Here is a 23,905-nt window from a genome sequence, read left to right as displayed (position 1 = left end):
CCGCGCAGCCCGGTGCTGGGCAGGGAGGCCGCGAGCGGCGCAGGCACGGCGCTCGCACTGGAGAGGAGGGCCCGGCCCGGGCGAGGTGCCGGCGGCCGACCGCCACCCGCCTGCGCGTCCCGGCGGCGAAGGAAACTCTCCTGCTCCGGGAAAGCAGTTATTCTAACCTTTTCCTCCTCGGGCCAGGGTTGGCCCTACACAGGGCGTTCGGCGCTAGGAGGGCAGTGACCCTCCACCCTCGGCCCCGACCCCTCTAGGCTGGGAGCTCCGAGGACACTCTCAACTGTAGCTCCGGCAACTGGGACTTCCGTCCGGGAGGTGAGGTCTTAGGGATCTCTGCCCGCCTGGGCGGTGGGCGTTAGACCCCCATGGGGGAGTCTGTTTAACCGCCCCAGCCTCAGTTTCCTCACTCATAGGTACAACTTGTGCAAAAGGGCCATAGAACTTCCTGGGCGCTGGCCACATGGCCAATTTGCTTTCCCTTCTAGATGCATCACTGTGGGCTGCCCCTCGGGGGTCCACAAAGCCCTGGTTCTGCAAGTTCACCGACACTGGTCTTGCTCGACCACTGAGGCACCGCGGTCTCATTTCTTTCTGTCTGCTGGAAGAAATGGAACCTCGGTGCCTCAATGGTCGTGAAGGCCTATCCACAGGCTACCCCTACTACCAAGGGAGCAGTCTCCGCAGCCAGACCTGTCCCGTTTCCTTTTCAGGAGAAAAATTCAAAACACAGACCTCAGACCTGTGTGAGGAGAGAAGGGTGGGCGAGGGCCCTCTGGAGCCCTGTTGAGAGGCTGCACTTTCTGTGCCTCCTACGCTGAGCAGACAAAGCATGCCTGCCAGACAGGAACGAAGAAAACATTCACCGACCTAGTACTCCACAGAGAGTGGCACCTTTGGATTCATCCCACTTTATGCTCACAGCAACCCTGTGGGATTGGAATTATCTCCCCACTTCACAGAGGAGGAAATTGAAGCTATTCCTTAGAGGAGATTGAGATGTTCTCCAACCTCAAACCCGAATTATAACCTTGCTCTTCCTTTAAGAAAATGCACCTTACCCAGGACCCCTGCACGAAGAGGTTCCCCTACAGCACCCTGACTTCTGAGCATCACAGGCTTAGCTCAGGACTGGGCTCATGCCCAGGCTCTCTGCAGCTCAGTTACTATAGCAATCCGGGCATTACATGACAAGAGTCACCAACTCCTCTCTGCAAGCATGAGAGGAAGGGGAAGGCCAGTCACACCCAGCTTGTCCCAAAGCAGCACTGCTCCTCCTCTTCCATCATCTCTGCTAGAGCACTCAAGGGGCCCCCAAGGGAGGAACCCCGGGGCGGTCCAGCGTCTAGCATGCACATCTACCCAGATCTTTCCTCATCTCCCCAGCAGCTTGGAATCCCCTCTGCTCCTGCCAGCTGCTGTGGGGACAGCACTCAGAACCCTCCCTCCCTAGCAGGCAACCTCCCCACAGTTCTTGGGGAAAGCCTTTTACAGCATGGGGGCCAGGAAGCCAACATCTTTGTTTCTTCTGGAACCAGACTCCAGGAACTGGGGTTTTTCCTTCAGCAGTGCTTCCCCAAGTTCACAGAGGGCCAGGCCAGCAGTGTACTCTGCCATCCGTCAGTACACTGGTCCAGGACCAGCCCAAGCCAGGTTCTCCATGGAAACAAAGCCCCCCCCCCAATCATGTGCTCACACAACCTGAGACTCTCACCCGCCTTGAGGGTCCCAGGGTCAGCAGGGCAGGTCCAGAGTCTGCCAGTCAAAAAGCTGAGATGGATACACCACTGCCTAGGGAATAACAAAGGAAGGGCTCGCGTAGAAATTTATTTGTACTGATCAGGCAAAGCAAAAGGTAAAGGGCACCGAGGAAATGCTGTCAGCCAGGTCTGAAACCCAAGAAAGTTGCCAGTCGGAGCACAGTGGTCCCTTATGCCCCACCACTCCTCGCTGCCGCAGTAGTTAAAGCAAACACAGGCCCTTCACTGCCCGTCAGTTACACCTTCCCCCCAAAATTACACAAACTTTGAAACATTTTTCTGGGGGAAGATGGATGCTTCAGGAGACTTGAGGTCAAACCTGGGCTGTTTAAAGTATATTATTAACAAATAAACATTTACTGCAAAAAAATGAGAGAGAAAGAGAGAGAGAGAAAAAAAACTCTATAGGCCACTGGGGAACCAAATCATGTTGCTTTTGGCATCAAATGACAGGAGACATTTATGACATGAATGGAGAACACCAGCCAGTCGATGAAATGGCAAACGTCTGCCACTTTGCTTCCTCTGCCTTCCTGAATCAACTTTTTCAAATATGGTTTTCAGCCTCACCCTCCCTCACTACCACCACCTTCCCACTTCTGACTGCAGTGGCAATAAATATATATAATTTTGGTTTTGCTCTTTGCTGCCATCAGCACAGAATCCGAGGGTTGGAGAGGGCCTGAGGAACTTCCGGCCAGGTCAGCCAGAGAGCCAGGGCCTTGAGTCTAGGTCCCTCTGGCTGATTGACAGCTCACAGGCAGCTCTTCAGATCTCGGCAGAGGTGGGAGGACCATACTCATGCCTCCCTCCCTCAGCTGAGCCTGACTGTGGTGTCTCACAAATTGGGAGTTACAACTCATGTCGTAGGAAGTATCCCCCATCCTTCACCTACACGATGCCAAAGCAGGGCTGGGGTTCTTTCCCCCCTTTTCTTGCTTCTTCCTTTTCCTTAAAAAAATAAAAAATAAAAAAAATACCCGCAGCCACTAGGTAGAGGAGACTCCTGCCCACTACAAATGGATAAGGACACAGTTCCTCTACACTTTAAAAACCTCGGCATACAGATCCCTCTCCTATGAGTCCCCTCCTCCATCCATCCCATCATTAGCCTTGAAGATGTTGGCTGAGCTTCATTCTCTGTTATTTGAATCACAAAAACAATAAGAACGAACATTTCTTCAAATATGAAATTATATTACTGGCAATATGTAGACCCTAGAGATACCAACTGTTCCCAAGGGGGAATATTGTCGTTGCTCTGGGCCAAACTCCCTGCCCAGAGAGAAACACAGGGGTACCAGTGGCTGCCTGCCTTTCCTGCTAACAAACCCCCTGTTGGTACTTGAGCTCAGCCTCACGACCAGAAGTTTCTCCATCTCTCTTGAGGTGCAAAAGAGGACAGAAGATCTCTTGGTTTGCTGCAGCTCCACCAGGTGCCCCTTGAATTGAAATCCCCACAGCTATTCCACACGTCATCCCACGATCCCGTCTGGTGACAGAGAACCAGAGCTTAAGGAAGGGTAGACACTTAGGAGAGATCAACATCAGGCTGCAAGGGGAATCCACTCTGCTCTGACAGGGAACCCAAAGCTCTTTTCCTGGTTGAGGGGGGCAGGACCCTCACGATATCCTAGTCAGGCACAGGGAATGGTTTCCCCAGGGATGCCCTGTATCCTTCCTGTAGAGAGAGATCATGGAAGCCTAGCATGGCCAGCTGCACCTTGGCAGGGAACCTGCCGGCAGGCAGTCTGTGTCTTTAGGGACAAGGTATTCCCTGCTATGATGATGGTGACAATATAACAATAATTTCCAGAGTGTTAATAACATGCCAGGCAAGATGCCAGATCCTTTGGGCACCCTATATGGAGTCTCTACAAGAATATTTCCTCCAGGTAGATGGTTCACTTTGTACAGAAGAGGATCAGGAGGTGCCAGAGCTGTGTGTCCCTAAACCTGGCGTATGTGCTGGAGAGAGCTGAATGACACCAATCACATGCTCCAAAGCAGATCCTCACAGCCTGCTTCCCCTACTTGAGAAAAATCCGGCAAACAAATAGGGCCACACCAGCCTGGAGCCTGGGGAATAAAGGGTGAGCCAGGAGTCGCTGTGAATAATGCCTCCGTTCAGCAGCAGGGAGGCCTTCGCCTACCCTCCCGCCCACAGCCAAGGTGCTGGGGTTAAATGGAGAGATGCCTTTCAATGGGTCCTGGCCCCAGGGAGACAGAACACCCTGGAGGCAAAGTCTTGTCTCCTTTTCTAAAGCAGGCTGGTCTAGGACAGATCCTCTATCCCAGGCTCTGGGCAGTGGTGTTGGTAGCCCTGAATGAGTCCTGCGAGGGTCCCTGCCGGGCTAGGTATCTGCTGGGAAGGGGATGCTGCCTAGGCCTATAGGAGGTCTCCAAGCTGGGAGCAGCAGCAGCAGCCAGAAAAGGCCCCAGCCTGGCTTTGTTCCTCCAGTGCCCACAGCCACACCAGCACACTGCGGGCTCCTCTGGGCTCCGGTGCGGGATGAGCCTCCCAGGAAGGCCTTTGTGGGTATAAACACTTCTGAGGAAAGGAATGTGCTGGGAAGAGCACGGTTGGGCCGCTGCAGCCACAGCCAGCTGAGGAAAAATTTTTAAAAACCACCCTAGAGGGGCTGGGGATTTAGCTCAGCGGCATAAGTGCCTGCCTTGCAAGCAGCGGGTCGTGAGTTCGATCCCCGGTACCGATAAAAAAGAAAAAGACAAAAAAAAAAAAAAAAAAAAAAAAAAAAAAAAAAAAAACCACCCTAGAACTCAGAAGGCTTTTTGTGAAACTCCCTTCCAGTCTCAACACCCTCTTCCACCACGGTGGTGGCGTCCTACCTGGGCAGGGGAGTCCAAGGACCCCGGGCGGGCTCAGTGGATCTTGGGTAGTGGAAGCTGCCTGCTGCTGGGCACCCAGGGCTGGCCGGGTGGCAGAAAGGAGCCACCAGCCTCGGACACCCAGGCAGAAGCCCACGTCCCAGGCACACGTACAAAGGCTGCTGCTCGCACCGCCACCGTCCCCCCCTCAGCTGCAGGTCGCTAGACCTGGGAGCTGCATTACAAGCGATTAGACTCCATTTTGTGACAGATTTTTGGACTCTCCCACCAGCCCTCCTCCCTTCCGGAGGCTCCTCTAGGAATCACCACCTCCTTAGGATAGAAACCCTTTCCAAACAGCAACAGACAGCAAGAAAAGAGAGTTACATAATTCGATCTGGCCAAACCACCCAGAAAACAAATTGGGGAGGGGATGTTGTCATTTTTGTTTTGTTTTGTTTCCTGGTCCTGTGGTGGGGGATGCACCGAGGTTCCCAATTTTTGCAAAGGCCGTGTTTCCTCCTTGTTTCTAACCGGGTTTTCACTCCGAAAGGGACAGAGGCAGTGGCTGTTTTTGGTTTTGTTTTTTATAAGGAACCCTTCCCCTGCTCCTCACCCCCTCCCAAAAAAAAAAAACCACTATGCAGGGAGGAGACTTTTCGAATTACAAGTGAAAAATGCCTAAACTCATGACCCGCGATCTGTTTTGCTCAACTAAGAAAAGAAGGGTGGATTTTATCTAATGCTACTAAATGTATCCCAATATCAACTAATCACCCCCGTGGTGCGTAAAATAACTACACATCTGGGTGCCTGAATCTTTGAGAACAAATCGAAAGGAAGAAGAGACACTAAAAATGGCAACCTTTAAGGAAAGACCCTGTGCTCCTTCAGCTGGGACACAATTTTTTTCTCAAAAGTTGGGGAGGGTCGGCAGTTTCCTAGTGTTGCTGACACACAGACTATACAGACTCTAGAAGGCACGTTTCTGTGCTCACTTGCCTCTATTCTCGGCTGAAAAGCATTTGCACACGGATGAAGTAACACGCATGTGCGATTCTCAAAGGAAAAAAAAAGAAATCATGAATAAAAAAATTCTTATTGTGTAAAAAACATTTGCTTCCCAGGGAGCTCTTGCCAGCCTGGCTTTGCTAGCTCTCCCCATGAAATAGTGCCTGGGACTGCTGGGGGATTTGTCCCCCAAAATTGTCTAGGTTACCCCCACCCTACCACACTGCCCAGCATTCCCGAGGGCCAGACTACTGAAGATACCTAATTGGCTTTACTGGAAGAAAAAGAGGATGAGGGAGGAGGAGGAGACTGGAGCAGAGAGAATAATGCCGCCCTCTTCTTCCCCCGGGGTTCAGCCCTATGGGATCCAGACTCTTAATCGACAGGACCTGAGATTCACTGTACGACAAAATGTATTCCTAACACACAGGTTTGCGCAGAGACAGCAGGCTCTTGGCCGACTTTTTCTTTTCTTTTAAAAACAAATATACATTGGATAAAGCAGTTGCAAATGTTGAACTGTTTTGTAAAATGGGGTGTGGGGGGTGGTCGGTCCTTCATCTCTAAGGCAACACCCAGCTCAAATGTTGAGACTTGCCTGCAGGACGGGGAGGCAGGCTTGAGTCCTTTTAAAGAGAAGCCCTTACACTCATTAGGCAGTAAATATGTACAAGACTGGACTGAGTATTTTGGACAAAAAGGAAATAAAACTACACAAATATTTCAGTTTCTAGTTTCCCCTACTTCTTGGCCCCACATGTTGAGTTGCTGAAGCCAGTGGCTGAGCTAGGTGATAAGTGGCACTGCCAGAGCACAGGGTCAGGCAGGCACAACAGGGCCCATGAATGGGGTATGGATGGGCTACAGGCTGGTGTACCCCATCACTTGCTACCCGAGTCTGCCCAAAGCCCACAACTACACCACTCTATTTTATTTGTGCTGCTCTATGTTCCGCTGCAAGTAAACTGACTGGTGACCTCTCCATCTCCCAGAATTAGAATCATACCGTTCCAGAACACCATTTCGTATAATGGGAGAGGCCTCCGTCAGCTATGTCCCAGGACCAGCAAAAGAGCTGATCCTCTGAATGGCCACCAATTCCTACCCACAGAGTCCCCAACCAACAGAAGAGCAAGGCGCTAAGAACAGCTCCTGCCCTTCCCTACATCAGGGGGACACAGCCAGATCCTTTAAGGGTAGCACCTGATGCCTTCTCTAGGGCTCTGGCCTGCAATCGCAGCCCCACAGTCTCAGCCAAGCAGGTTGTTGGGCTTCTCTACTGCCCCCCAGACCCCGGATTTGGGGATACTCCTTGGGCACAGCAGGGAAGCTGCACTCATCACGCACCACCAGCAACCCAGCCTTTTCTTGGAGGTGAGAGTGCACAAGCTCCCCTCTCGCCCCAAATCACCCAGCCATCTCCCTGTCCTGCAACATCCTATCCAGGACGATTTCTTGGGAATCACTAAAAAGTTCTCATAGGCACCCAGCTGTCTCTACAATGCCACTTTGGGGGATCCCCACACCCCTCTTGTGGCTGTTTCTTCTCACTGCCTTCCTCCCAATTGCACTGCCAGGCACAAAACCCATCAGGTCAAAAGAAAAAGCCTACATCTATTCTCATCTGTCCCAGACTTCTTGCCATTCAAATCCACAGGCACAGCTAAACACATAAGTCAGTAGGTAAGGCTTAACCTGTGGTCAGAGCGGAGGATCCCTCTCCGACACACACTGCAAGAAAGGAGGTGGTCCCGAAGGGCCAACTAGCTCTGTTTTGTACCTTCATTGTGAGTTCTGGACTGCAACTGGACATTTTTTTTCTGGATATTTTAAGATCCTCTTCCTAGACTGCTTCTCCAGCCCAGAAAATTTGTCACTGCAGAATTCCCGTGTGGAACGGTTTGGGGAATATGGGCACTCATTTCTTTCCATCGGGGACTAAAAGTGCAGAAGGGAATCTGCGGAATGGGGGCTCCTAATTGCTAAGGCAGGTCAGTGCCCAGGACAGGACTTTTCTCCCCCAGGAAACCCAAACTCTTGGGCTGGGAAAGAACACACCAGGTTTGGCTCTCTAAGACACTATTTGCCTTTGAAAATCAATTCTTGGTTTCTATTCAGACCTCTGTGGGGTCAAATCTGGACCTCAGGACAGTTGGCCTAGGGCCTTATCTTGTACCCCAACTCAGTAGTCCAGCGCAGGTTTCCCCAGCCTACAATGATACCCAGGGATCAGCGTTGGCCGGATGGGATAGTCTGCCCCAGCCCTGCAACACGCAGCCTGCAGAGCCCTAGGAGTATCGGGGCCCAGAGGAACAGAGCGGTGCACCGGGGAGGGCCCGCCCGGTAGGGGGCTGACCGGGCTCAAGTGCTGAGCAGCGGGGAAGGAGCAGGAGAGGCGCTTACTGTTGGTAGTCTTGTTTGCAGTACAGTTTCCGATCCCGGAAGTAGCAGCTGGTGGTGAGGGCTTGCTGACACGCCGCGCACTGCAAACACTCCTCGTGCCAGGACGACTCGTTGACTCGCATCAGGAAGCGGTCGGAGATCGGCCGCTGGCAGCCCTCGCAGACGGCGGGATGCGGACAGTCCGAGCCTGCTGCGCACAGGGCGAGAGCCAGCCGTCAGCGCCGCCCGGCCCAGCCCCAGCGTTCCGGGGCGCGCGGTGCCCGCAATCCTTGGCCTCGAAGGCGAGGATGGCCCAGAAGCGCCGCCCGCTGCCTGTGCTCCCCTCCCCTCCCGGCCGCGGCAGGGCCCCAGGCAGCCCTAGCCAGTACGCCCCGGGCTTCGGGCTCCCGCGCCGACTGCCGCGGCCCTGGAGCCTTGGCTAGGCGCTGCGCTGAGCCCCTTTCCCGGGATTCAGCGCTTGTTGTTAAGCTGCAGCTTAGAGCGGCGGGCTAGGACCCAGACAGGCGAGGTGAGGTTGGGGCATTCGCTGGGTGACTCGCCCCGCGACAGCGATCGCAGTCTTCTGTCCCCAATTCCACCCCCATTAAAAAACAAAAACAAAAAAACCCCAAAACAACAACAACAAAAAACTGGTCTGCATGGCCCAGGGGTCATTTTTCTCTCAGACAGCCTCCTACCACCACCGCCTCCTAGGTGACCAGGCATCTTTCCCAGGCCAGCGAAGGTGACTACTTGGGTTTCCTATCACCTTGCCACCCACTTCCTTTCCTTGCCCGGAGCAGCAGCTCCAGCACCTAGGCCGGGCGAGGCTAGCGGTTGGCGGCTGGAGCTCTCCCGTCCTCTCTCATCCTAAGGCATGTCCACGCACAGCTCGTCCCCTCAGGGAGACCGCTCAGGCGTGCTTGTTGCCCCCATGCTGATCACTCCAGGAGTCCTGTCCCTGTCCCCTCCTCCCCGTGCGCTGCAAACCCATTTCCTTTATCCGTTGGCTTCAGTGCCTGTGTCCACTGCGAGACGACGCCCCTTTCCCTGCCAGTGCCCACTTGAGCGTTGGACACCGCACTCACCCAGCAGTACCCCCAGAGTGGCGGGCCCGGGGCGCAGGGGGTGCTCCTCCATCTTGATGCCATCCAACATCTTGGCGCAGTCCGTCTGCCCGCGGGGGAAGCACCTCTCCAGCGACTCGGGACCTGTTGCTATATCCATGGGACGCAGGGCACGCTGCGGACCCAGCCGACCGGGCCGCTTGCCCACCCGCCCGTGCGCCGCTCGCCGCCGCAGCCCTGGAGCCGGGGAGGCGCGGCCCCCGCGGGGCTGGGGTTGCGGCCGGGGCCGCCGGCTGCCCCCGGCGATCGTGGAGTGGCGGCGCGCTGGCCCCAGGCCCCTGATCCTGCGGGCGGGCCGGGGCGGCTGCAGCCCGCGCCGCGCTCTCCCGGGCGATCGCAGCCACGCGCGCTGGTTCCTCTGTCACCTGCTTGTCAGCCCCGGAGCCCGGCTGCAGCGGCGGTGGCGGCAGACGGAGCCGCGGGGAGGAGGCAGCAGCCGGGGCGACGACGGCGGCAGCGGGGGAGGGGGCGGGGTGCAGGGGCGGCCCCGCCGTCCGGGGGGGCGCGAGCCGCGCAGCGGGGTCCCGGGCGGGGCGCAGCGGGCCGCGGGGCTCCGGGCGCGCTCCCCGCGCTACTCCAGTGCCATGGTGCGCCCGAGGAGCCGCTCGGTTTAGAGCCGGGGCTGGCGGCGGAGGGATACTCCGGCGGGAGCCGCCTCACCCCTCCTCAAACTTCCTGACATTTGAACTCATTGGTGCGCCTCGTATCCCTGCGCCGGGATGAGCCGGCTGCTCCACGTCAAATAGTGCGGCCGCCGCCCCCTCCCCCGCGGGAGGGCTCCCTGCGCCCCCGGCCTGCGCCCCGCGCGGCCCCTGGCCCGGAGCTCGGGCCCCGGCCCCCCGGCCCGCCCGGCCGCCCCGCCGGCCTCTCGCCGAAGTTTGGGTCGCCTTCGAAAGCAGTTCTCTGCCCCACCCCCTTGAAAAATTGGTCTGGGAGTTAGGGAATGAAGGCTTTCTTGTTTCTTTCTCGCCGTCTTTATTACTAATATTTTGTAAAGCTCCGGCGCTCAGAGCAGTAGCCCCGAGTGCGGCCGGATTGCGCGGACAGCGGGACGCGCAGCGGGTCCTCCAGGCGCCGGCGCCGGCCGGGGCGGTCGCCCGGGCAGGTCCCCGAGGGTCGGCCCAGGTAGGTGGTGGGGTAGCGCCGCCGGTGACCCCGTCCAGACCCCACCCGGCCCGGGCCGCAGGAGGGACCAGCTGTGGGGACCGGGACCTGCAAACACAAGGGGACACTGACTGCGAGTCGCAGCCTCGCCAGGGTGCACTGGACCCGGGCTCGGACTCGGACTCGGGGTAGCATGGGGGACTTTGGGCCCGGTACAATCGGGTGGAAGAGTGAACTGAAGTGGGCCTGGGGCCCGGGTCGGGCTGGGGACCGTTGGGTAGGTGAGGCAGTCAGGCCGACGGCAGTAAAGAGGGTGGTTAAGGCTGGGGAAGGGGACTCGGGCAGGGATGGGGACAGCGGGTGGCAGTCTGGTGTTCTCGGGTTTGGAAACTGAGGCTCGGGTAAGGAGCGATGGCCCCGCGGTTTAGGTATAAAGGCTTGGGAAGATGTGCGTTCGGCTGCCCCACGGAAATCCGGTTTGACCCTGGATAGACGCCTGTGGTTTGACCCTGGGTAGGTGGCCGAGGAATACGACCGAGATTCTGTAGGCTAAGCGGGTCGGTACTAGTGCCCTGGCTAGCCTGGGCCAAGTAGCCCTGGACACTGCGGAGCCAAAGGCCTGCAGGACTGAGCTGGCAACTGCCGCGCCCGTCGGGCCTGGCACCCATGAGGGGCGTCTATAGACCACCGAGCCAGGGCTCAGGGCGCTGCGTCCAGGCTGCGGCCCCCTGGGTCTCCAGCAGTCCTCTGGCCGTCCGGGCACAGAAGGGCCGATGCGGCCCCGAGCGGCGCAGGCTGCCCCCAGGAGCTGCTGCGAGGCGGTCCGGCCCCTCCCGGAGCGGAGCAGCGGCGCGGAGCGGGGCGGGGGCGGAGGGCATGGGGGCGGGTCCCCTGACCCCGCCGGAGGCGAGAGGGCGGATCGGATTTGGAGCCTGCGGGAGGCTTGGTCAGAAGTGGCCCCCTGTGCCGCGGGGCCCCGCGGAGGGGCCCAGCTTTGTGGAGGATTAGAGGCTCCCGCCCCACCCCACTACCTTCGAGTGTGTCGGTGGGTATCTGTGTGTGTCTGTGCGTGTCGGCGCTCCCGCCTCTGGGGCTCTAGCGAACGTGTGTACCCGTGTCTCTGTGCACACACATTTTTTTAATGTTCCTGCGACTTTCCGGGCTCTGTATCTGATTTCTGTGCATCCCCCTGCATGTGCGTGTGAATCTGCAGATCCCTCCGTGCCTGTGGCTTAGGTGTGTTAGTACATCTTTGCGTGGGTCCCTGTGTATCTGTGTCAACTCTAAGCGGGTGCCTTGTCTTCGTGTGCATTTCAACCCCTCTATTGTGTCAGGAGATTTTTCTGTATATATGTCTCCGTGTCACCCTTTGGTGCGTATGCCTGTGTCTGAATTTTTGGGTGATTTTGCGGCTGCTATTGTGCGTGTGCGTGTGTGTCTTTGTCTTTGTGTCTTTTTGTATTGCTTGATCCCTTTGTGTGTCTGTATTGCCCAGGATGGGTAAGTAGATGAGTCGCTTGCTTCACACTCCCTTCCTCTCCTGTCTTTGCCTAGCCTGGGAAACCTGGGGCTTCAGCCTCGAGGTTGGGCCTGGGCCTCCTCCTCTGGGCATCTGGGCCGGGGCCGTGGCGACCGAAAGAAGCCAGGTTTGCAAGGATTCTGCATGCTGCGTCGGGAAGCGCTGAGCCCCGGGGCCGGCGCCGGACGGACCGGGCGCGTCCTGCCCTCTGCTGGCCACGGTGCATCCTTGCAGCCGCTGCTGGGCGACCGCCTGTAGGGAAGAGTCCTTGTTCCAGGCGCAGATCGTCGTCTTCTCCTTCAGGATACAAGGGAAATCTTTCCCCGTCACAGGCCCTGCTGCAGCGTACCATCCCGCTCCTCCGGTCTCCCACTGCCCACCTTCCCTGTGCTCGGCCTCTTCCTCTGCAAATCTTTCTTTCCTCCACCTCGACTGAATGGGATTCCCTTTGGTCCGGCTTCCGAGGCTCCCCTGAGTGGTGTCCAGGCCCGAGTCTTGGTCGTTGATTGAGTCCCGGGGGCGTTCCTGAGGCGCCCTCGGGCTGTCTGCGTGCTGCAGGAGGTCGCACCAGCAGCCCCCGCTCAGTGCCACCGCTGTTGTGTTCTGAGGCACATAAGATTCCATGATATCTCTCCCCAGCCCCCGTTTGAGTCACCGCTCATGCCAGCAGGGTTGACCTGAGACAGCCTGCGGATCCACCGCGGAGCCCGCGGCTGGGTCGCGGTGCTCGCAGGGACAGTGGAGCCCGGTTACCTTCTCTGTTCCGGGTTGGGGTGCTCTACCTACAACCGGGATCCCCTCTGCCGGGCTCCCCCGTCACACTCCACCGCCTCCAATTCCCCACAGGCCTGTTCCTTGACCTATGTCCACGCTGCCCGGGTCCCAGTCCTCCCAGCGGAGTCGGAGTCCCGGATCTTTCGCACTCAGCCACGCAGAGTGCTCTTCTGGGCATCATCAGAGCTCCTACGCCTCCTCACCGCTGCCCCTGTGGAAGAATAAGCGACTGGACGGGAGGGCAGGGGCCTAGGCCTCCTTAGGCCCCACCTGAGCCGTGAATGCTTTGCGCAACTGCGGATTCCACCAGGCGCCCGGGGCCCCAGGACGCCGGCGGCAACCGCTGTGCCTGCGTCTTCCGACCCGGGATATTCTTTGACTCAGCGGCAGAAACAGGTCGGGATTATCTCCATGAGAGGAGAGGAAAGGCTAAATCGGCAACTCACGGTTGCTTAGAAGAAGCAAGAAGAGCAAGAAAAGCCCTGAAGCTCTGGCACAGGCAGGGTTCCTGGCTCTCCCGAATCCTGTGGCACCACTGAGCCCTGCCCCGTGCCCCCTTGCTGTTAGGATCCTGAACCTCTTCTCCACGACCTGCCTCCCAGGAGCTTCGTCCAGGTCCGTCCTCCCCCGTGAAGCCTCCACTATCCTGCTGTCTTGCTGTCTTGCAGATCTTCTCCAGACAGTTTCTGGTGTCTGACCAGAACTGGAGCAGAGAGTAGTACCCTCCCAATTTACAGCTCTGGCTGGACGGGCAGATAGGGCCGTACTGGGGCTCCTTAGGGCTCAGGGCAGAGCCTGACTTGGGTGCCTGAGCAGGAAGCAGCCAACCAGGAGCTCTGGGCCTCAGTGGCTCTGCTCTTGGGAGAGGAAGGGTCAGGGAGCTGCTTGGGACCATTGGCTCTGGCCAGCCTCAGACCTGCCAGAGGAGACCACACCGGACCAGAGCCCCGCCAAGTCTCCGGCCAGGTTAGGGACTGCTATTGCTGGGACTCAGCCGTCAGCCAGGAAGACTCCAAAAGTGCAGCAAGGCCTGGCGCGGCAGGGTGCTAGCAGCAACCGCATTCCCTCCGTAGATCCCACCCGTGTCTGATGCAGGACTCCTGGGCCAAAAGGTTGCACAATCATAAAGCAACAGGTCACTCTTCCACTACCCAGCGTGTCTGTGGTCTCCCTGTGTGGTAGGGAGCCCCAGTGCCCAGGTGGAGACCCACAGAGAGGAGAAACTGGGGAGGAGGTCCCAGCTGGGTGTTTTCTGACTTTGGCTGACTTTGGGAACTGGTTCTCTCTCTTTGCTCTAGAGTTTTGCGGGCTGGTGGGGGAGGGAGAGGTGGCAGAGAGATACGGATTTTCTGGTGAGGCAGGATGGGCTCTGAGGCTGTGAGCTAGTGTGTGCCTGTGTCCACTGTGGGCTCCAGCAAGCGTCACCAAGTCCCTGTGTGCTCCCCACAGGGCCCTCTCTGCCCACGGACCCACAACTCTTTTTTTATTTTTTTGGTACTGGGAATTGAACTCAGGACCTCACGCTTGCCAGGTAGGTATTGTGCCACTGAGCTAAATTTCAGACCCACAACTCTTTAGTGCAAGATCTGGGCGGTTAGTCTTGGGGTACAGTAGGGGTGTCAGGAGTTGTGTCCTCAGGTTCAAAGGCTACTGTCCACCCTTAGAACTGGTCAGCGCTGGGAAAGGGACAGTGCCGGGATGGGTAGTACAGGCCTGAGGTTTCCTACTGGCGAGGCAGTGGGTAGGAGTGCTCAAAAGTGGATCTCAGGGATTCCCCCACATCTGGCTAAGTTATGTGGCTTTGGGACCTTCAAAAAGCCCTGCAGCTCTGGACTTCTATGTCCTTGTCAGTGAAATGGGTGCCATGCTGGCATCTGTCCCACAGTGTTGGGGAGAAGGTGAGATGGAAGAGCTTGCCCACCAAGGGGGGCAAGACCAGGGGGTGCCAGACCTCTGGAGCTACGTGGTGAGTAACTGGGTGAAGGGGCCCTGCCACCAGGATGCAGGAGCTCACAGCTGCCTTTCTTCCAGCCGGGGCCTGAGGGAAGCAGAGCTGTGCAGAGCTCAGCTCTGAAAGCAGTGAAACTCAGAGGCGGGCCCTGCAGAGACCCCCAGCAGTGCCCCAGTCTGCACAGTCTTCTCCAACTCCCTGCCTGGACTGAAGGCAGAGAGTATCAGTTCCCAGTCAGATCTTGGAAGGCAGCAGAATTAGGGAGTCTGGCTTGTTGCATGCAAACCACGATGTGGGACTATCCAGGTGTCACTTGCATTTATTTTTAACAGGCACTTTCCCCAAGAACCGTTGGATTTCTTGCCAAATAGAAGGGCCGGGTTATTTCTAACCCATCTAGAACCAGGGACTTCCCTGAGGCAGATCTGAGCCAGAACAAAGAGAGGACCGAGGATGGTGCATGAGCCATAAAAGCCCCATTAGGACTCAAAGAGTAACTCCCAGATCACATTTTATATGGATTGGGCATAAATTCACAAAGCCGAGGAGTTCATTTGTCTCCACCCTAAGGGTCCAAGGTTGGGGAGGGAGGCTGGGCGTGAAAGGGGACCAGTGCCCGTCCCATTTGATCTTTATCTTAAACCTACTTCAAAACGCTGCGGCCTGCAGAGTTGGAGGTTTGCCCCTTCCTGTAATTATTTGGTGTCTAGTAAAGTTTTTATGAGTGTCTGTGCAAATAAATGCATCTGATGTGCATTTGTTTTGGTTGAAGCTGCTTGATATAGGAGGTGTGTGCGTCTTCTGTTGGTTCTCAAAAAAGAAAAGATGACAGTGGAAATAAAAATACAACCAAGACCTCCAGATGAGGCAGAGGGGAGGAGCTGGGATAGTTCCCCAGCCAACAACCAGCTTTCTGACGTCAGGGGCTCATGAGCCCTGGGGACACTGGCAATCAGGTTTGCAGGTTGGTTCTGAGGGCCAGGAGGTGGGCTTGGTGAAATTCAGATTCTGGGGCAGCTTTTCTGAGATCAGAAAGAGGCTTGCCTTCAGACTATGGTCCTCTGGGTATACTTGGCTAAGTCAAATGAATAATAAATAAGGGTGAGTTTTTTGGGGGTCACATTATCATTTAAGTGGTAGAGTGTGCCTCTTTCTCCCAAATGTGAGCTCAGCAGATCTAGCAGGCAGGCAGAGCGGAACAAAGATGCACCAGCTGCCCACCCTCTCCCAGAAAGGCAGAGGGGTTAGGCAGCATGGCTTTCCTCCTGGGTGGCTTGGGAAGCCCGTCTGCCCCTGCCACCTAAGGCCAAGGGGCCAGTCCGGGTGTCAGGGACTCAGGGCACCCTTTCGACTCTCGGGTCTCCAGTAGTGGCCCAGGGTTAGGATGCAGCCTGCAGGTATTGTTCATTGGGGCTCATGCTTGCTGTCTCCTCCCAGGCCTGATTTATTTGTTTTAAAGTTATTTTGCCATTGTTACTGAAGTAGACAAGGCATATAAAAGAATGCACAAAGCATAAACCAAGAACCAGGCTATGCCCATGCTACCAGCCCTCTGGATTGAAGAGAGACCCAGAATCCAGCTCAGTGCCTCCTTCCAGACGTTGCCTGCCAGCTTCTCCACAGAACCAGTTGATTTCTACCACTGCAGGTGAGCTTTGCCTGTTTGAATTTTACATAAATTAAATCATATATATACTCCCTCCCATACTTTACTCATGGTATTTTGCATGAAGAGCTGAATTTTTCTCCCGAATCATCAGGAAACTGATGTTTGGACCCTTATTCTGGGATACGAATAACCTGGGGGCAAATCCTCCCCTCCGTTCATCCATCCACCCCACCTTCTCCCAGGCAGGACACCCTCTTCCTTCTTATGTCCTTCTAGGCGGCATTTGTGTCAGTGACTCTTGCAATAAACCTGAGGTTTCCCCCCTTTCAATCATTAATCTGTCCCAAAAAACGATGCGCTGGAGAAGCCCATCCAGAATCTTCCCTCACCATAGTCCTGGCATCGTTATCTGTTACCTTTGAAGTAGGAGCTATAGCAGATGAGGAAGTAAACACCCCAGAGAGGTGAAGTCACTTTCTGCTGGGTCACACAGCATGCTAAGGGTCAGATCCTGGATTCGAACCCAATTGGCCTAAGTCCAGACCCAGGCTCTTGTCACCTCCCCACATAGCTCCCCTGGGCATCCAGGCCCAGGCGTGAACAGTCCCCTCCTGTCTCCTTCCAGGGAGGAAGCTGGACTTTTTCCAAAGGAAACGTTGGGAAACACAAAACCCCAAACAGAAACAGGGCAGGCATGGTTCCCAGGCCTGGCTGCCGAACCTTGGCTCAAGCAAGTCTGGTCTGGTCTGGTCTGGTCTGGTCTGGTCTGGTCTGGTCTGGTGCAACTTTCCCAATTGTATTAGGAAGGGTGTCATGCACCATTCAGTAAGTGTGTGCCCATGCCATAGTACTCACCATGTGCCCGAGAGGCAGGATTCCTATTTAGCCCCACTTTGCAGATGAGGAAACTTAGGATCAGAGAGGCCAAGTGTCTTGCCTTAGACTGCAAGTTTCTGAGTGGTTGGGCTGAGTTTTGAATGGTCCAGGACTTTGCTGCTGTCAGTTCTTGTCCTTGACTCAGCCCTCTTATCTGGGGCCACCTCCACTTTCATCTTGTCCTGGAGCTGTGGCCAATGCTGCTTCTTGGGTTGCCTGAAATGCTGGGATTTGGTTGGTCTGGCTTGAGATTGAGCTGCAAGAGCCCTGGTTTCTTCAGCTGCAAAGTGGGAATGATTTTACTGCTTTCTGTTACTATTTGGAGTTCAGTAAGGTCTGTAATCTTTTGAAACTTGGAGAATTGTCATTGACCTTTTGGGGGGGTGACTGTTCACTGGTTGTGCAAAGGTCCTGAGGTAGCAAGGAACTTGAGTTATTGAAAACTTGGGTGGCTGGGTTGTAAGCAAGGCTCAGATGCAGCTGCAAGTTTGAGCAGGAGTCCGAGCCTACGCTAGGTCATGGTCAGGAATTTGGACTTGTACTTTACGCCACTGGGGAGCCATGGAGGGTTTCAACAGGGCAGTGCCATGGTCAAGTTTGTTTTTAGGAAGATCTCTCTGGCTGCAGTGAGGGGTGAGACCATAGGCGGGAGGCCAAGTGACGAGGCCCTTGGGTTTCAATATCCCTTTGTATGGAGTAAGGTTGGGCAGTCCACAGAGCAGACTTATCCTCCAATTTCCCATAGAGGTTGTGTTTCCAGATTCAGGGTTTCATGTTACACAGAGTTATTCTTTCTGGAATGTGTCCCCCGAGCAACCCCGCTGGACCCTCCGTGGAAGGAGGGGCTCTTACAAATGCAAGATGCACATGTATGCAAAAAAGTACAGCATCCTTGCCCCAGCAACCGACAGCAGAGCAGTGCCCAGGAGCTGGGACAGGCTGCAAGCAACAGCATCAGCAAGTCACATAACAGTCACAGTCACCAACTTTTACAGAAGCCTTAGTATACCAGGCGAAGGCCCTGACTGCAATCATGTTGAAGAATCCTATAACAAGCCTATAAGGTACAGCTGTCTTTGAGGTCCATTGTACAGACAGGGAGACTGAGGCTTAGAGGAGGAAGGACCTTGCCCAAGGTCACTGCGTGGCAGAGCTGCTCCCTTCTCAGTGCCACCCATGGGTGCAGAGCAGCCTCAGTCGGAGGTGTGCCAGGCCTGGTGCTGCACCATGTTGAATCCAGACATCCTGTGTTGGCTCTCAGTGTGCAGAAAAGCCAGAAAATTCCATCTCTGTGTCCTGACCCCCGCCCCTCCACCACCTTTGCTCCGGCCCACACACTCTGCCCGGCAGTTTCTTTCCCTGAAGAACTTGGCAGTTCAGGCCTCCAAACCTAGCAAAAGCCTCCAAGTCTAGAACCCTCCTGAGGCCTCTCCCTGGCCTGTCTCTGCCTCCCTCCCCTCTGCTCCCTGCACGCCTCACCAAGCCTACTGGCCTCTTTTCAGCTTCTCAGACTTGGAACGGGCCGCTCCCTTTGCCTGGAAGTCTCTCTCTACTCCCTTCTTTCATCTTCTGTGTCTGCAAAAATGCCACCTCCTCCTGGAAGCCTTCAGCCTTTGATAACAGTAAGGGCAACAGCAGAAATAACCATCACGTTTTGGGGGCCACTGCAGCCTGCACTGAGCTTAGTGTTCCCATTCTGTATCCACATAGCAGCCTGACAAGGAAGAAGGTCTTCCAATTGCTCCTAATCGACAGCTGGAGAAACCGAGGCACAGGCAGTTCAGGCACAGGTACTGAGACACTTGTCTAAGGTCACAGAGCTACTGACTGATGCATCGAGACCCGGAAGCCAGTATCTGAGAGCCCAGACTTTTCCTCTTTGCAGGACTGCATGTGTCTCCTTGGCTTTTGCCCGGGGCAAGCATCCCAGCACTGTGCATGCCCCAGAGAGAAGCCTGCCCACCTGGATGGGGTCACAGCACCCCCCCATCAGGTCTCCTCCCTGAAAAATCAGCTGCAGTGCTGAGACCTGAGTTCCAGTGGGTTCTGTCGCCCTAGGGCTTGGGGTCCTTTCCACGTGGCCGCTCCTCACTCTGGCTCAGGCAGTTGGAAACAGCTTACCCGCAGGAATTTAAAAGAAAGCAGTGCTTGGGAGGAAGGCTGCCACCTGGGCCATTTTATACCAAGCCAGGACAACACAACAAGCGTCAGAGGTGCGAGAGACTCTGGCTTGGCTCTGCCTTTGTTTGCAAAATGAGGTTTCTAAAATTTTTAGTGAACTTTTTTTTTTATTATAGAAAACTTCAAATATATAAAATTGGAATAATATGCCCATCTCTCAGATTTAACATTACAACTTGTGCAATTGTATTTCATCTGTATCCCACCCCAATTCTCCTACCCTGATGGGTTTTTTGGTCCAGTGCTGGGGATCAAACTGGGTACCGTACCACTGAGCTACACCCCCAAACACTAGAGGATTATTTTAAAGCAAATATTCAAATCAAAGACATTATTAAGATCTCAGCCATAACTACTTTAGTCTAGAGTTGTAAAAGATAAGGGAACCTGTAAGAAAAGCTGTAATGCAATTATCACATTTGGAGAAATTGTCATCAAACCTATCCAGGCAATGTTTAAATGTCCGCGAGTGCCTCAAAAAATTTTTTGTTTTTACTGCTTTTAGAAATGTTCTTCTCTACCTTGTCTTTTTTAAACTACAGCTTCTCACCTCTCTGTTTCTCTCTCTTTGTCTGTTGGTCTCTTTCTCCCTCCCCTCTGCCCCTGACGTTTATTGTTGAAGAAACCTGGTGATTTGTCCTGGAGTCTTTCCCCCAACCTGGCTTGTGCTGCTTGTATTCCTGTGGGGTCTTTTAACACGTCCCTCTGTCCTCCCTACTCCTGTAATTAGATCTAGAGACCTGATCAGATGCAGGTTCAATATTTGGCAACAATGCTTCAAGCGGGTGGGGTGTCCTTCCCTCAGGAGCCTGCACTGCCTTGTGGGCTGCCTCTTTTTTTGTGAGGTTGGCAGTTACTGACACACATTGCTTAGACTGATCATTTCATTAGGGATTGCAAAATGCTGCTGCTGTCCTTCTATCTTCCTTCTGCGTTTATTAGCTGAAATACTTGAAAAAGAGCAGTGCTTTCTCATTAACTCTTTGGCTATCCTGAGATGTGTGTGCTACGATCTCCTTCAGTAATGCACTCTCAATGGTCAAAGGCTCGATTCTGTAACAGTTCAGATGAGTCAGTTTCCCAGAATCCTGTGAGTTATTTTTTAAGTGTTCCTATGAATATAGATATGTGATGTGTTTATGTCTGCCATGAGCCTCACAGATGTTCAAATGTTCCCCTTCTGCCAGATGGGACCTCTTTGGGAGGATCCTGAGACCTTTGACCCAGTTGGCCCTGATGGCTTCTTGGCTTTCTGGAATGGCAAGATGCTTCAAACAGTCATGAGTCTTTTCTGCCGCACACCTGAAATCAGAATTTCTTTTTGGACAGTAGTTAGAAACTACACTCTAGGTTTAAGCCATGCTTATTGCTATTGAACTGGTCATTGTTTCTGGGTGTTTCCAGTAGACAGAACTAGGAAATACATTTTTTTGGTGCCGGGGATCGAACTCACAATCTTGCATTTGCCAAGCAGGCACCTACACCATTGAGCTAAACCACCGGCTGGAAATACATTTTTAAAAGAAAGATAAAATACCTTATAAATTATGATGGGCAAGACTTGCAAGTAACCTAGATGTGCTTCGGTAGGATGGCTTTGATTGGATGGCTAATGGTGGTACATCCGTACAATGGGATATTAAATAAAGTGCACAATTCACAGGAGCCAAAATGTGGAGCCAGCCTAGGTGCTTGTCAACAACGAGAAAATGTAGTAATACACACAATGGAGTACTACTGAGCCCCAAACGGGAACAAAACTCTGTCATCTGAAGAAAATAGAGGGAACTAGAAATCATCATGTTGACTGAAACAAGCCAGATTCAGAAAGACCAATATTGCATATTTTCTCTAACATGTGGAATCTAAAACATGACCAGAAGGCAGAGGCAAGGCCGTTATTATACAAAGGGAAGGGAACAAGGGGAGGTGGATGGAAGGGCGGGTAATAAAGGGAACGTATGTGAATGGAATATAGCACATATTGAAACCTCCCCAAATGTGAAACTGGAGAGAGGACCGGGCAAGGGCGTGGTGGGTATAAAGGTGATCAAGTATGTCATATGCATGTGTGAATTTGCCAAAATGAAACCCATTCATTTCTATACCCAGTTAAAAAAGAGGGAGCAAAGAGGAATGACCTTAACTGCACGTTGCTAGGTGAAAGAAGCCTAGGATCCAAGTTCTAGAAAAGGCAGACCCCTAGAGGCCCTGGAAAGATCGGTGGTTTTCAGCTGTTGGGTGGAGGAGGTCGTATTTCACCTGCTGGGTAGAGCCGGGGTGCGCGGGCTGTGAAGCTATTCCACGTCCTGCTGCCGTAGTTCACCTTGATCCACAGCTTTGTTCTTTCGTTTTTATTATTCATGATCAACTCTGCTCCAAAAATACTACATGGAGAATTCCCCACATAAAGAACGCATACGCTTTAAGTCACGCTCCATTTTGAGTGGCGTGAGGAAATCCTGCAGGTCTCCCTTTGTCCTTTTGATTAGTGTATCCTCGCTGAAGGGCTGCCCACCTGCTGGTCGCTTAGCGGGGATCCTGGTTGTCAGAGTGACTGTTACGGTGTCACAGTGTCTGAGCGTCATAACGCCTGTGTCAGTCTCTTTACATCTCATCATACGGTCACTGTCCCCCCGTGACATCCTGGAAGGGCGAGTGGGGAAGGAGGGAAGGTGCAGGTGTCGGGGAGGGGACAGGAAGGACATAAACAGAATTAAGATGTGTTCCGTATGTGTCCCAGCTCCCCACGAATCATTGTGCACTGCAGAGATGTCCTTATAAAACAATAAACCGAATCTTGTAACAAAAGATATTTTGAGAGACTGCATTCATTCAACTTTTATTAGTCTATTGTTATAATTGCTCTATTTTAGTACTAGTTATATATATAGTATTAGTTATATTGTTAATCCCTGTGTCTCATTTGTAAGTTAAACTTTCTTATAAATATGTATATATAGGAAAAAGTAATACGTATGTGGTTCAGTACTATCTGGGGTTTTGGGTAATGAGGAGCTATTGCATTATGGTGGGTGTATATCATTATACACTTGACAAAACCCACAGAAGGCACAACACTGAGAGTGGACCCTAAGGTAGATTTGCATTTTAGTTAATAATCGTGGATCAGTATTGACTCATACGTGAAGACAAAGGCAACCCATCATGCAAGATATTAACCACAGAGGAAGCTGGGGAGGGGAGGTAACAGGGTATGTGGAACTTAACTTTTCTGTGAACATAAACTTTCTTAAACATAAGTATTTATTTTTAAAAACCATGTGTTCATATTGACACTTTAATTTAAATCCAGCTGTAGTGTTTTTGTTTAGTTTCATCCATCTTGCATCTGTGTTCCCAATTAAAAGTTCTAACTTGCCGGGTCCCATTTAACCCACACAACACTCTGAGATATACTGGTACCACCATGTCGTAGTCCGTGTGGGCTGCTATGTCAAAACACCTTAGACTGAGAAATTTATAAACCACTAAAATTGTATTGCTCCCAGTTCTGGAGCCTGGGGAGTCTAAGATCGGGGTACCAGCAAATTTGGTACCAAGTAACTGCTTCAAAATGGGGATCTCTAGATGGTGGAAGGCAACAGTACCAGAAGGGCCCCTCCGGGTTCTAAGTCTGTTAATCCCATTTCTCATCGCCTCAGAAGGACTCCACCTCTTTATACCACATCAGGGATTAAGTTTCAGTGCAGGAATTTTGTGGGACAGACAAAAAATTCAGCCCCAGCATACCAGATACTCTTCATTTTCTTTGTGTGTGTGATATATGTACTTTATTTATATTTTTGGTACCGGAGATTCTGCCCAGGGTCTTTGTACTGAACTACATGTGTTCCAAGCCTTTTAAAAATTTATTTTGAGACAGGGTCTCACTGAGTTGCTGAATTGCCCAGGCTGGGTTTGCACCTTTGATCTGCCTGCCTCAGCCTCCCAGAATTCCGGGGTTACAGGTACATTCTACCACACCGGCCTGTACTTATTTTTGCTTTGCTTTAAGAATATTGTGTTAGGGTTGAACAGACAAAATTCCTCTACGTTAGTCACTTGGAGTAGTTCTCCGTGGGGCTATGATATCAACTTGCTTTAAGTTAAGAGTTTTTTTTTCCTGTTTTGCTTTTGATATTAGAAATTTCTTTTGCAATATTTCACGTTATTTTATGATACATGAACTATGCTCCTGGTTTCCAAGTCAGGTCTAAAAACAAGAAATATTACATACAATCTCTCTGCCCCTTTTATCCACTTGCCTTCTCTCCCTTTAGGTAAACTTTGCTGCTTTATATTTTTGGTTTATAGTTCCATTTAAAAATGTAACAAATACCTTTGTACTTCTCAGATAAATGTGAGTATAATCTACACACTCTTTTCCAAATTAGAAGTCAAAGTTCTTTTCAGCCCAGCTCCAGATGTTTGCAGGTGGCCAGGGCTCATGTACATCATCATGATCTATCCAGTTTTAAGTAAATCACTCCCTGTGCCTGTGGAGGGTCAAGCACACTTTGCAGGCATTGCACAGAGGACTCCTGCCTGCTAGTTGAGCTTTTAGGCAGCGCCCTGGGGTGGGCACTACCCCGTGTTTTAAAAAAGAGAAAACTGGGACTCAGGGAGATTTGAGCTGGGATTTGAACTCATGTCTCCCTGATTCCACAGACTCATTCCTGTTTCTGGAGCACCTGTCCCTGTTCCAGACCTCATCCGAGGTACTGGGGTACACAGATGGGTGGGTCCTGACCCCAGGAGGCTTACATCTAACAGAGCCCC

At 53.3% G+C, this 23,905-nt stretch overlaps 1 protein-coding gene across 4 annotated transcripts in view; it reads right to left on the bottom strand.

Annotated features, from left to right (window-relative positions):
* Positions 1-9,354, bottom strand: part of Lmx1b (LIM homeobox transcription factor 1 beta) — a 73,600-nt gene extending 64,246 nt beyond the window's left edge. For 2 of the 4 annotated variants that reach the window (XM_063227683.1, XM_063227687.1), the window contains exons 1-2: positions 9,071-9,354; positions 8,004-8,193 (exon numbers count right to left, since the gene is read on the bottom strand). In XM_063227683.1, the coding sequence (XP_063083753.1) occupies positions 8,004-8,193; positions 9,071-9,209 (329 nt within the window). In that variant the 5' untranslated portion in view covers positions 9,210-9,354. The remainder of the gene's footprint in view (positions 1-8,003; positions 8,194-9,070) is intronic. The other 2 variants (XM_063227684.1, XM_063227695.1) reach the window with 1 other exon arrangement.
* Positions 9,355-23,905: the final 14,551 nt, after the last annotated feature.

This window comes from Cavia porcellus, unplaced genomic scaffold (assembly GCF_034190915.1).
Source record: "Cavia porcellus strain 051 isolate PalLab524CR breed Dunkin Hartley unplaced genomic scaffold, mCavPor4.1 scaffold_1, whole genome shotgun sequence".
Lineage (NCBI taxonomy): Eukaryota > Metazoa > Chordata > Mammalia > Rodentia > Caviidae > Cavia > Cavia porcellus.
The sequence above is the reverse complement of the archived record's forward strand: the minus strand, read 5'-3'. Positions and strand labels throughout refer to the sequence as shown.